Source organism: Taurulus bubalis, assembly GCF_910589615.1.
Source record: "Taurulus bubalis genome assembly, chromosome: 5".
Classification (NCBI taxonomy): domain Eukaryota; kingdom Metazoa; phylum Chordata; class Actinopteri; order Perciformes; family Cottidae; genus Taurulus; species Taurulus bubalis.
Genome location: NC_136593.1, coordinates 28,124,121 through 28,138,040, shown reverse-complemented (window position 1 = coordinate 28,138,040; position 13,920 = coordinate 28,124,121). Strand labels below are relative to the sequence as shown.

General features: G+C 47.7%; 1 protein-coding gene across 1 annotated transcript; it reads left to right on the top strand.

The window, feature by feature from the left end:
* Window positions 1–8,518: 8,518 nt before the first annotated feature.
* Window positions 8,519–12,070, top strand: LOC306737128 (uncharacterized protein; the record flags this gene model as incomplete). Its single annotated transcript, XM_079218829.1, has 4 exons — window positions 8,519–8,551; window positions 8,634–8,806; window positions 10,566–10,667; window positions 11,615–12,070. The coding sequence occupies 4 exons, from the start codon at window positions 8,519–8,521 to the stop codon at window positions 12,015–12,017; spliced, it is 711 nt and encodes a 236-aa protein (XP_079074955.1). The 3' UTR covers window positions 12,018–12,070.
* Window positions 12,071–13,920: the final 1,850 nt, after the last annotated feature.

The following is a 13,920-nucleotide window of genomic DNA, read 5'->3' as shown; positions in this document are numbered from 1 at the left end:
TTTAAGAAATAAAATGCAGTAGTGAGATGCAGTAATTGAATCTGGTTCAGTTAAAGGCAGCAGCAAACAGAAAAGTCTTCAATGTGGACTTAAAGGAGCTGAGGGTCTCAGCAGACCTGCAGCTTTCAGGACCTTGTTCCAGATGTGTGGAGCAGAAAAGCTGAACGCTGCTTCTCCATGTTTAGTTCTGACTCTTGGAACAGAAAGTAGACTCGTCCCAGACGACCTGAGTGGCCGGGATGGTTCATAAGGTAGCAGCAGATCGCAAACATACTTAGGCCCTAAACCATTCAGTGCTTTATAAACCAGCAGCAGGATTTTAAAGTCAATTCTTTGTTTGACAGGGAGCCAGTGCAAAGACCTCAGAACTGGACTGATGTGATCCACTTTCCTGGTCTTAGTGAGGACTCGAGCTGCAGCGTTCTGAATCAGCTGTAGCTTTCTGATTGACTTTTTACAGAGGCCTGTGAACACACCGTTACTTACAGTAGTCAAGTCTACTGAAGATAAATGGCCTGTGAACACACCGTTACAGTAGTCAAGTCTCCTGAAGATAAATGGCCTGTGAACACACCGTTACAGTAGTCAAGTCTACTGAAGATAAATGACCTGTGAACACACCGTTACAGTAGTCCAGTCTACTGAAGATAAATGACCTGTGAACACACCGTTACAGTAGTCAAGTCTACTGAAGATAAATGACCTGTGAACACACCGTTACAGTAGTCAAGTCTCCTGAAGATAAATGACCTGTGAACACACCGTTACAGTAGTCAAGTCTACTGAAGATAAATGCATGGACAAGTTTCTCCAAATCCTGTTGAGACATAAGTCCTCTAACCCTTGATATATTCTTCAGGTGGTAGTAGGCTGATTTGGTAATTGTCTTGATATGGCTGTTCAGGTTGAGGTCTGAATCCATAACCACACCTAGATTTCTGGCTTGGTTTGAGGTTTTTAACATCAGTGATTGAAGCTGAGCGCTGACTTTCAATCGTTCGTCCTTGGGACCAAAAACAATTACTTCTGTTTTATCTTGATTTAATTAAAGAAAATTCTGGCACATCCAGTTATTGATTTCTTCAATGCATTTAGCCAGCCCTTGTATGGCACTATAGTCCCCTGGTGATATAGTTATGTAGAGTTGTGTGTCATCTGCATAATTATGATAACACACTTTGTTGTTTTTCATAATCTGAGCCAGTGGAAGCATGTAGATGTTGAACAGAAGAGGCCCCAGTATTGAACCTTGGGGAACACCACATGTCATCCTAGTCAGCTCTGATGTGTAATTAGCTACCGACACAAAGTATTGTCGGTCCTTCAAGTAGGATTCAAACCAGTGAAGTGCTGCGCCAGAGAGTCCTACCCAGACTTCAGTCTGTCTAGTAGTATGTCATGATCAACCGTGTCGAATGCAGCACTGAGATCCAATAATACTAAGACTGAGATTCTGCCACTGTCTGTGTTTAAGTGGATGTCGTTGAAAACCTTAACAAGAGCAGTTTCAGTACTGTGGTGCTGACGAAAGCCGGACTGGAAGACATCGAAACAGTTATTTTCGGCCAAGAAGTTGTTCAGCTGTTGAAAAAACGCTTTTTCCATTATTTTACTTAAGAATGGGAGGTTTGATATTGGTCTATAGTTTTTCAATATTTCGGGGTCTAAACTAGCCTTCTTTAGAAGTGGTTTAATAACTGCAGTTTTTAGGGCTTGTGGGAAGACACCTGAGAGAAGGGATGTGTTTACAATTTGTAAAAGATCAGCGGTCATGCAGTGTGAAATATTTTTGAAAAAGTGTGTTGGTAGAATATCCAAGCAGCAGGAGGATGTGTTCAGATGTTGTATAATGTCTTCTAGGCTTCTTTGGTTAATTGAGTGAAATTGTGTCATGATATTTGAATGGATGCTATTTAAAGATGGGGACAACACATATCCTGTGGTTGGTGTGGAGCCACCGACTGCTTGTCTAATTTTCTGAATTTTATCAGCAAAATAGGAGGCAAATTGATTGCATGCGCAAGTGGATTGGAGCGTAGCCGTTACCGACACCGGAGGGTTTGTTAGCCTGTCCACGGTAGCAAATAAGGCGCGTGTATTGTTTTTGTTTTTGGTTATGATGTCAGAGAAGAAGGCCTGTCTTGCATTTCTAAGTTCCAAGGTACAAGCAGCAAGTCATCCAACCTTTTAAGTTCTGTAAAATTTTGACTTTTAAGTTAATCAACTTTAAAAAATTGTGGCAATCGATTGCCTCAATTTTTTTAAGTTCTTAACTTATTCGGGTTTACAGTGCAGTTAGATAGGAGCTAGAGCACAGGAAGCTACAGGGTTCCAAAAGTTTAGTAAAAGTCATGTAAATGTGTTATATTCATGTGTTCATGACGCTCATTTACGCTGAGTTTGAAATAATTAATATGCTTTAAAAGAAAGACGCTCAAAATATAAGCAGGCATCCATACAGGCATCTATATAAATGTTTATTCTTTTAATCAAACTATTGTCTCATTCATTTGTGTCATTTAAGGTTTACTGTATGCTTTGTATTCTCATTGTTAGTTTAAATACTACATTTACTCACTTTTTCATGTTTACACCCAGATTTTACAACATGTTTGCTCATGGACATTTGGTTTAAAATCATGGAAAAGTTGTAAAACCCATTGGTCAAAATGTGTATGAACCCTGGAATTATGTTGGAAGAAACGTAACACAGTGTGTTTTATGTTTCTGCAGACTCAGAGTGTGGCACCTCCATTCGTATTTGGGGTCAAATTTCGCAAGTGTGCACAGGTACATCAGCACAATTGTTTGAATACAGCACATTTTATTCATCTGCGTTTCATTTCAACACATTTCTCTGGACCATTTTGAGCATGCAGAATGTTGTGAGTCTTACTATTCCTTCTCGTGGCCCCAACCAGGTGAAGCTGGACACTGATCCTCCTCAGCTGATGTTCTTCCTGCTGATCCACAACATGGGACCCCTGGGCGGCACCAACCTCTCCCAGGTGGCCATCCGGGACTCCATTTCTGGAATAGTACCTTTAAAATCTGACGGCCGCGTGGTGGAAAGAGGCTACCAGACGTTTGCCATTGATTCACTCTCTGGTATGTCTGGGAGTCAATCAAAGATTATTCTGGTTTGAAATGTAAAATATTAGAATTTCCTGCGAGCTGCATTCAGAATAAATAACACAACCCAGATCCCACGTTGTGGTCAACTATACTGCTCTCATAAGGAATCATAAGAGTGAAGTCCTGGCCTTGCATGTTTTCATCTTGTGTTGTCCACAGCTGATCTGATGAGACGTCTGATGATTCTACCCACTGGTTTAGCTTCATCCTAACCACGGGGTCCACTTTGCTGGCTTTGTTGCTGGGTTCTTTGTCACGCTGGTGCTGCTGTCCCTGGGGTTTCTGGCCATGAACCTGATCGGTCTCAGAACCAGACTGAACCTTCTCCAGCAAAGGGTAACACAATGTTCCACCTGATGACACACTGTTATTAAAACGTGCTTCATCAGTTAATTAATTACGGTAATTAACAGTATTTGTGGATGTTAATGTTATAAAAGAGTTGTTGACGCTTGTCTGTTTTTCAACACATCAGTTAATTTAACTGAAACTTGACCCTGTTAGTCCCGTGCGTCTTGACCAGGCACAAAAGAGGGCAACACACTTGGCTTGCTTATTAATGTCTTTTTCTTTCCACGTGCACTCTCCCTGAGGGCACGCGCCTTGTCGTCCGGCTGCTCCAACTGTCTCGGCCGTGTCCACTCCGCTCCCCGCTCTCCCGTTCCACAGCCGCTACTACTGTTTATATTGGGGAGAGACACAAACACAGATTGCCCCCAGCTGAGGCCAATTACACCTCATGTTCACACCTGTTCCGTTCCCTCTGAGCCGAGTGCAAACCCCGCCCCACTGCCACATACCTCCACCGCTAGCCTTAGGCCAGGTAGCCTTCCGGCCTAACCTACTCTCCCCTCCCCTCTCCATGAGAGTGGGAGAGGAAGTCAGCCACAACCATCTGCGTCCCCGGCCTATGGATCACCTTGAAATTAAAAGGCTGTAAAGCCAGATACCACCGAGTAAACCAGGCGTTAGTATCTTTCATGCGGTGGAGCCACTGGAGCGGGGCGGGGTCCGACCAGAGGGTGAAAGAGCGTCCCAGGAGGTAGTAGCGCAGGGAGTCGACCGCCCACCGGATGGCCAGGCACTCCTTCTCCACCGTACTGTACCTGGCCTCCTTCTCGGATAGCTTCCGGCTGATGTAGAGGACCGGGCGGTCAACCCCCTGTACCTGCTGGGACAAAACGGCCCCCAGCCCTCTGTTCGATGCATCAGTCTGCAGAGTAAAGGGAAGAGAGAAGTTAGGTGTGTGAAGGAGTGGTTCCCCACAGAGAGCCTGTTTCACCTCCTCAAACGCCAACTGGCACTGCTCCGTCCACTGGACCGGATCTGAGGCACCTTTCCGGGTGAGGTCAGTCAAGGGGCTGGTCAGATCTGCGAAGCTTGGGATGAAGCGCCTGTAATAACCCGCCAGCCCCAAAAACTGCCTCACCTCTGTTTTCGTCTTGGGCCGCAGGCAGGCCGCGATCGCTGCGGTTTTGTCCACCTGAGGGCGCACATGCCCGCCGCCCAAGTGGTACCCCAGATACCGTCCCTCCCTCCGTCCAACTGCACACTTCCGGGTTGGCGGTGAGCCCCGCCTGCCTCAGGGACTCCAGCACCGCGCCCACCCGGTGCACATGCTCCGCCCAGGTGGTGCTGTGGATAATTACATAATCCAGGTAGGCGGCAGCATATCCAGCGTGAGGACGCAGCACCCGGTCCATGAGGCGCTGAAAGGTGGCTGGCGAACCGAACAACCCGAAGGGAAGCGTGGTGAATTGGTACAAACCAAACGGAGTGGAGAAGGCCGTCTTTTCCTTGGACTCTGGCGACAGAGGAAGCTGCCAGTAGCCCTTGGTCAAATCCAGCGCCGTGAAGAAACGCGCAGTGCCCAGTTGGTCCAGGAGCTCGTCGACCCGGGGCATTGGGTACGCATCAAAACGTGACACATCATTCACCCTGCGATAGTCCACGCAGAACCGTATAGACCCATCCTTCTTGACAACAAGAACAATGGGGCTAGACCAGGCACTGTTGGACTCTTCTATTACCCCCATCTCCAGCATGGCAGCCACTTCCCTCTGAACCACTTTTCTTTTGTGTTCAGGTAACCTGTAGGGTCGTAACCGCACCGTCACGCCCGGAGGAGTCTCAATCTGGTGCGTGATGAGGTTTGTGCGTCCTGGCAGGAGAGAGAACACATCAGAAAACTGATCTTGCAACTGGGCAATATCTGTTCTCTGGGTCCCGGAGAGATGGTCTTCACAAAGGAGCGAGACCGGATTGGTGGATTTTGAGACTTCAGGCCCCAGCTCCTCTCTCAGAAACCGCAGACACCAGAGAAACAGACCTCTCTCCATGCTTTTATAGGAGGTTGAGGTGGTAGATCTGTGTAGCTCCGCCCCTGTCAGAACGCACCACCTCATAGTCGACATCCACCTCTCACCGTGTGACCACAAAGGGCCCTTGCCACTTGGCGAGGAGTTTAGAGCTGGAAGTCGGAAGCAATACAAGTACCTTTTCTCTCGGTGTGAATTGTCTCAGCCTGGCTCCTCTGTCATACAGCCGTTTTTGACGCTCTTGGGCCTGCGAGCAAATTCTCACGTGACGTCCGACCCAGTGTGTGGAGTTTTGCTCGCAGGTCCAGGACGTATTGAATTTCATTCTTACTGGTGCTCGGACCTTCCTCCCAGTTTTCTTTAATCAGGTCGAGCACCCCCCCGTGCGGTCCTGCCAAACAGCAGTTTAAAGGGAGAAAATCCCGTGGAGGCCTGGGGAACCTCCCGCACTGCAAACAACACAGAATCAAGCCATTTATCCCAATTACGTTCATCGTCATTAATAAATTTACGGATCATGGACTTTAAAGTTTTATTCAGACGCTCCACCAGACCGTCAGTCTGTGGGTGGTAAACACTGGTCCGAATAGATTTAACGCTCAGCAACCCGTAAAGTTCTCTCAGTGTGCGTGACATGAACGAGGTGCCCTGGTCAGTCAGAATCTCTTTCGGGATTCCGACTCGGGAGATGAACTGAAACAGAGCCTGCGTGACACTCTTTGCAGAAATGTTGCGCAACGGCACTGCCTCCGGATATTGTGTTGCGTAATCCACCAGGACTAACACAAAGCGATATTCGCGTGCGCTCCGGTGAAATGGCCCGATGAGGTTCATGGCTATTCGCTCGAACGGCACCTCCATTAATGGCAGAGGACTCATAGGCGCCCTCGGAATGGCCGGTTGATTTACCAATTGACACTCCGGGCAGGACGCGCACCAACGGGGCACATCCGCCCAGATGCCCGGCCAATAAAATCGGGTCATTATCCGGTCCAGTGTTTTTTCATATCCCATGTGCCCAGCCATCGGGTTATAATGAGCCGCCTGGAAAATCATTTCCCGACGGCTTTTCGGCACCAGCAACTGGGTGTTCTCCTGCCCGGTCTGAGTGTCACGACTCACTCTATACAGCCTGTCCCTAATCAATGAAAAGTGCGGATATGACTGCGCTGCGTCAGGGCGCAGCAGCTGACCATCAACTCGTATCACTTGGTCAAAGGCCGACCTCAGAGTATCATCACGAGACTGCTCGAGTGGAAAATCTTCCATGGAGTGGAACTCGGGAGCCGGTGGAGTCTCCACCGGTTCCTCCTCCCCCTCTACAGTGTCGGACAACCTCGCGTCACTGCTGAGCACAGCGCACATATCGCATGACTCTGTCTGCTGTGACCGCACCCCCGCAGCCTGCCCCATTAGTTTATTAAACCCTGGCCAATCGGTTCCCAAGATCAAAGGGTGTGTAAGGCGGGAGCTAACCGCAACCTTTATACTATGCTTTTTCCCCCGGTGTCTAATTTCGACTGACACTATGGGATGCTCGTGAACATCCCCATGCACACACCTAATCTTTACCCACAATGCCTCCACCAATTTCCCGGTGTTGAACCAGGCTCTGGTGGATCATAGACCGCGTACAGCCTGAATCCACCATTGCCTGATGTGTACCCCCTTGGATTCTTACCGGAACGCGGTACGTCGCTCCCGGACCGGGGGAGGGTGTTGGAGGTCCGGCAACCCGAATCACCTGGCCCACCTCCATCAATGGACACTCCCTCCGGAAGTGTCCGGGCTGCCCACACCTCCAACACTCCTGCCCTGGCGTTTGAGGACCCCTCTGTAGGTCGGGAAGGGTACCGGGGCTGGCCGTGATCGGTGGACCGGGGACCCGGGGTGGGAGTGTTGGCCACGGAGCTGGTGAGGGTGGCGCCAAGGCCTGCGGGGGTAGCCTCCTCCGCGGGGCGGGTGTTGGCCGGGCCAAAGCAGGCGCGCGGCCGCTGTCCCCCGTCCCAGGGGGATAAACAGCCAGGTGGTCCTCCGCTAAAGTGATGGCGGTCTCTAGTGCCGCAGGGCGGTGGCAGCGGACCCACGCAGACGTTCGGGCCGGCAGCCCGCCCACAAACTGTTCCAGGACCACCTTCTACACCACGTCCTCCACCCCTCCTGCTGCCCCTGGCTGCTGGCGGCGTCCTTCAGCTGCTGGGCAAACGCGAAGGGCCGATCCTCGGCCCCCAGCCTGGCCTCCCGAAACCTCCGCCGGTGGTCCTCCGGAGTCAGGCCCAACCGGTCGATGACTGCTTTACGCACGTCAGCGTAAACTTGTCGGGGGCAGCCCCAGAGCCGCCGTCTGTGCCTCGCCAGCCAGCAGAGGCAACAGACGGCCAGCCACTCGCCGCCGCTGTCACCTCGAACGAGTCGAGGAATGACTGGGCGTCGTCCGCTTCCGTCATTCTGTGAATGGTGACCCCTGCTAGCGTAGATGGGGCCGGAGAGGGGGCCGGCGCCAGCGGAGCTGCCAGTGACCGGGCGGCTATCTGCTCCAGGGCGAAGGTCTGGCGTTCGGCCGTTTCTTGGAGAGACTCCAGGAATCGTCTATTCGTCAACGCCTGCTCCTGCTGTATGGCCGCGATCCCCGCGACCATCTGCCCCTGCGCCACAATCGGCTGGGTCGGCGCCTCTTGTTGCTGCCCTCTATTCATTGTGCCTGCCCCACGTTGGGCACCACTGTAACACGACCCTGTTACTCCCGTCTTGACCAGGCACAAAAGAGGGCAACACACTTGGCTTGCTTATTAATGTCTTTTTCTTTCCACGTGCACTCTCCCTGAGGGCACGCGCCTTGTCGTCCGGCTGCTCCAACTGTCTCGGCCGTGTCCACTCCGCTCCCCGCTCTCCCGTTCCACAGCCGCTACTACTGTTTATATTGGGGAGAGACACAAACACAGATTGCCCCCAGCTGAGGCCAATTACACCTCATGTTCACACCTGTTCCCTGAACCACCCCCTCATTCTGTTCCCTCTGAGCCGAGCGCAAACCCCGCCCCACTGCCACAGTTATATTCAACACAATGTACCATAAATGGCATGGGAAACACAGGGACGTCTCACTGTTGTGTGCATGCCGGAGGATTTCGATGGGAAATGTGTATTTAAGGTGGATCTGTGCCCTGCGCTCCGTCTCAGGATCTGGAGTTTGCGTCTGGGCTGGTGAAGCAGAGTCAGGTGTCTGCTGAGGTTCTCCTGGAGGCCCTGCGCCTCCTGCTGCCCACGCTGCCGGAGAGCGAACTCCTCTCCATCACCGACGCGCTCTGCCCCAAACAGCTCCTCTCATCATCTGCAGAGCACGAGCCATCCGGGTAAGAACCAGGTTCAGGATCGGTCCACTGTGGTGTGTCACATTCGGGCAGCGGTTCTCAAACTGTGGGGAAATGAAGGATCTTTTTTATTCTTTTGTAATCCTTTATTAATCCCACAGTGGGGAAATTATTCTCTGCATTTAACCCATCCTTAGTAATTAAGGAGCAGTGTTCTGTGAAGCACTGGAGGTTCAGAACAAGAATCGAACCAGCAACCTTGTGGTTTCAGGACGACCACTTTCTCCATGAACATGATAACTTTACATAGTACAAGAAGATGTCATAAAACATCATTAATAAATACATGGAGAAATGCCTGTACTTTCGTGGAAATGTTTACGTTGCTCCGTTAACAGGTTACGCTTGAGCATGTGCGACGGACAAGATTCTTGGCGACTCGCCGAAAGTCGATCTCCGTGAGGTCGACTTTCCTGCTCTCAACACAGAACACAGATCTAAGCTCAACATTGAGCATGAATTGAGAGCGGCCGGCAAAAAAGATGAGTAGAGGAAAGCAGCTCACTGCAGCCACTGATACTGATACAACTTGATTGCTCACACATCTGCACTCGTTTTGTTTAGCACAGGTTGAACGTTATTGTTATTATCTTGAAAAGATATTCAGTGCAAAACAGGTTAATTGCAGCGACAATAAGCTATTCTTTTTGCCAAATACTTGTTATTTTTTGCACAGACATAGAACTTTATTTGCATTGTTCTTCTTTGTCTGTGAGGCTTTAATAAGCCCTGTGCAGCATCATCATACTAAATCAGTCTGGCTCTTCCAACTTGCAGACATAGTTTTTTGAGTTTGGTTGCCAGCTAATGTGCAGAAGCCAACAAAACCTTTTGTCATGCACTACAATGTTATTTTTCTTTCCCCGCGTTTTTTAAAAGGGAAAAAACTGATTGAACAAATTGAATACAGGGGAAACCTTTTAGCCAAAAGTATGCAGCCAGAGTCTCAGTGATTCAAGATTCTCAGTGGCTGAAGAAAGTAGTTCTCTGAGTGAAGTCCCTGATGTAATAAAGTCAGCGTTTAAACACAGCTGGATGAAGCACACACATCTCGGAGCATTGTCTGAAATTGAAATACTGTTTGACCACGACTCCCCTGGAGGTTTCCCTCGAGCCGCGATGGGAGGGATGAACAATTATACTCGTCGTTTAATTTTCTGATACAATGGAGCACTGATGTCTGGAGTCTGAATTACTGATGAATAATGTGTCGTGCATGAGGAACGGAGCTGGAAATGAAAAGGCACAGTTTGGAACAATATGCAAGACGTGTGTTTTTCTTTTCTCTGTCGGCTCTTGTTTCTGCTTTCTGTTTGCGGGATAGAGTTCACTTCACCCTTTGTTTACAGCAGTTTTTAATCACACACTGTGAATTCAACTAAACGGGGAACAGCTCTGATGAATACTGTACTCAACAGTTGAAAGATCTTGTTTTTTAAACTATAAGAAGTTCACGTAAGCAAGACGATGCACATGATTCACTTTCTGTTCACGGCGGGAAGATGCTCAATCCCATTTTTAAGCAACTGCACTTCTATTTTTCTGTGGCAATCTGAAATATTAATCCTAAACCTTGTGTGAGTTTTGCGTTTTGCAGTTGGAATTATCCGTATTTATTAGACAAGTCTTCATCAGATAGCCAGGCATCCCTGACCATGTTTCAATCAAAGCCAGCCATTGTTTTTGCAGAGATCATATCCCAGAAACCAGCTTCATAATATTGTGATGACCTTTTGACCAGGTGTGCCGGAGAGCTGAACAGACTGCTTCCTGTCAAACTGAGAGAAGACGTGTTGCTTAAAAATATGCCAAATATGCCGCGCTGCACTGTGGAGAGAGAGAAGTGAGTTCAACACATTTCTGTTTTCTGCAACGAGCTGCGATATAAAGACTTGAAGTGGTGCTATAATGAAGTTCAGTGATCACCAGCATCATAGGCCTTTATTGATCTCATGGTTCTTACGGTCATGGACAACCTGGAAAAGTCATGGAATGTTAAAATGGTTATTTCCAGGCCTGGAAAAGTCCTTGAAAAAAATAAAATCCCTATAAAGTTTAGTAAAAGTCATGTAAATGTGTTATATTCATGTGTTTATGTCGTTCATTTGCGCTGAGTTTGAAATAATGAATATGCTTTTAAAAGAAAGACGCTCAAAATATAAGCAGGCATACATACAGGCATCTATATAAATGTTTATTCTTTTAATCAAACTATTGTCTCATTCATTTGTGTCATTTAAGGTTTACTGTATGCTTTGTATTCTCATTGTTAGTTTAAATACTACATTTACTCACTTTTTCATGTACCGTAAAATTCGGGTTAGAAGCCGCTCCTACCTCCTGTCAGTGTCCCCGCTGTAGCAAGCTAGCGCTGCTGCTAGCGCTGCTGCTAGCGCTGCTGCTAGCGCTGCTGCTATCTCCCCGCTGCTACTGCCCGCGTCCCCTCTGCCCGAGTCGGGTGTCGAGCCGGGGCTGGTCCCGCTACCTTCGGTGGTTGTCGGGGAGCTAGCGGAGAGTTAGCGAGGAACTAGCGGAGCACTAGCAGGAGCACTAGCTGGCTACAGCGGGGAGCTAACGGGGACACTGACCGAAGGTAGTAGTGGCTTTTAACCCGACTTTTACGTTATACGACGAGATTTCACAAAATGTTTGGTCATGGACATTTGGTTTAAAGCCATGGAAAAGTCATGGAAACCCATTGGTCAGAATGTGTATGAACCCTGGATGTGTATTACGTCTTTTACACTCCAGTCCCATAACAACAGCTCCTCTGTCCTCCAAACCTCACAGACTCCGGGAAAAGAGGCAAAGTTTGATGGAGAAGCTCCTCCCCAGATCCCGTATCGCGCCTCCAAGAGAGGCTGCACCGCTGCTGGCTGAAGAGAAGGACAAGGAGGACGGTTTCTCTGAAGCTCCACGGCCTGTTCATGAAGCTGCCGTCACTGGAGACGCAGTCACACAACAGCCAAGCGACACTAAAGAAAGGGCTGTGAACCCATCAGGGCATGAAAGGTTACGCAGCACAGAGGGAAGCGTGCCGCCCTCCTCCAGCGTCCCCGCTGCCGGACAGAGGCTGTTTGTGTTCCGGCATCCTCCAGAGTCCTGTGGCAGCGCGGACGCTCCCAAAAGACAAAGGAAAAGAAACTTTCTCAATCTGAAGAAAGGCTCCGTGGCTCCAACCAACCTCCCTTGAGACTTACAAACACTTTTTTTATGATGATGATGATGGTACTTTAACATGATAATTTTACAATCCAAAATAAACCAATGATTTTGCAGTGTAGTTCCATTGTATTCCAAAGATTTATATAAATGTAAAAGAAAATCACAAATATATTTCTGCATTTGTATGTATTTGTGTGTCTATTTATTTGTGGATCGCACAGCTTTTTGAGACTCCCCTGACGTGCTTGGGTCTGCAAATGCGTTACAGTTACGCAATTTGCGGAGGTGAAGTCAGAAGTCAAACAATGGCGTCTGGTAGCGTCAGCGCTCCCGCTTCAAGTGTAGTGAAAGTCTTTCTCTCCAAAGAGTGTGCATAGTTATTTAAATAGAAAGCTTAAACACTGGTGTAATGGCCATTTGTCCCGTAAATGAAATGAAAATAAATATAAATCAAAATCAAAAAGCCGCTGATGCACCGTAGTTATGTAGCAGCTAAAAGAATGCAGGGTCCATGCGGGAGTCTGGGTTTACTGCTATTTATTGTAACTTAAAACAATCAAACAAAAGAACAAACAAACCCTGATCTGTCGCTGAGCTGGTAGAAAACAATAAGCTGACCCACCTACAGGTATTACCCAATTATCTGTTGTTGTTGTTTTATTGTTATTGTAACGTTTAAGCAAAAGATAAACCCTCGCTGCATGAATTCACTTCAAACTTAATCACCGGTTGTAACCCGGATGTTCTTGCCGTTGCAGGCGGAGCTCGAAGCTCTTTTCTTCTTCTTCACCTCCGTCTTTCTCTCGCTCTCTTCTTCTTCACCTCCCTCTTTCTCTCGCTCTCTGAGGAAAAACGTCCTCTCTCTCTTTCTCCGTGCGTTTGTCATGTTTCCGGAAGTCAGAACGGCGGCTTGGTCACGTGGTACAGGACCGACGCGTCACGTCGCCCTGGCTTTCGATGCTTTGAAGCAATACTACAGTATAAATACGTCATGATGTATCTACAGTATTGGCTGACACGATGGTGTGGGGGTTAAGTACTGGTTCCCCTAACATCCCTACAGCAGGCCATCCCCACGCGAGACCCGGGTTCGCCTCCGGGATGGTCGCGCAAAGGCGAAGCTGGCACTAGCCTCTCGTGTCAGGTGGGTTTCCGTCAAGGTTTCCTCCCACAAACTTAGAGAATGTCAGTACAGCTGCGAGCTGCAGTCAGAAAGTCTCTAAGAAGAACTGTGAACTACGGGGCGCGCGCATCAGTACATCCGGGTACAGGGTGCATGTGCACGGATGCACGGATGGGTAATCGGGGTCGAGATAACAGGATGGTGGGTGCATGGGGATTTAAACCACCATCCAAAGGGTTAGAGGCTAGACTCCCCTGGAAGAACTCCACCAAAGGAGAACTCCCCCAAAGAAGAACTCCCCCAAAGAAGAACAGTTCAAAAAAAATTTTAATATTTTTTTTTAATTAATTTTATTAATACTTATATTTGTATTATATTTTATTAATACATATTATATATTTTATTAATACATATATTATATTGTTTTTTATTTTATTAATACATATATTATATTTTTTATTTTATTTAGAGATATATCTCACTATCTGCAAAACTAGAAAACTCACACCAAAACAATCTAGATTAATAAATAGCACCGGAAGCTAATTCAATGCACATCAAAGTGTACCGTGAGACAAATTCATATCCAATATGAATTAATCTACTCTCAAAAAGTGTACATACTTAAAACTGTTGTGCAAAAACATCTATGTGTGAAAGTTTTAGAGGACACTGTTCATTTTAAGAGCTGCATGTTGGACAGTTCGGAAAAACTTTTTTAAACACACAAATACTTTTTTTTTTGTACATCTATATAAATCATTGGAATGTATTTGTAAATCCTTCTGTGTGCATTTGTAAATATAAT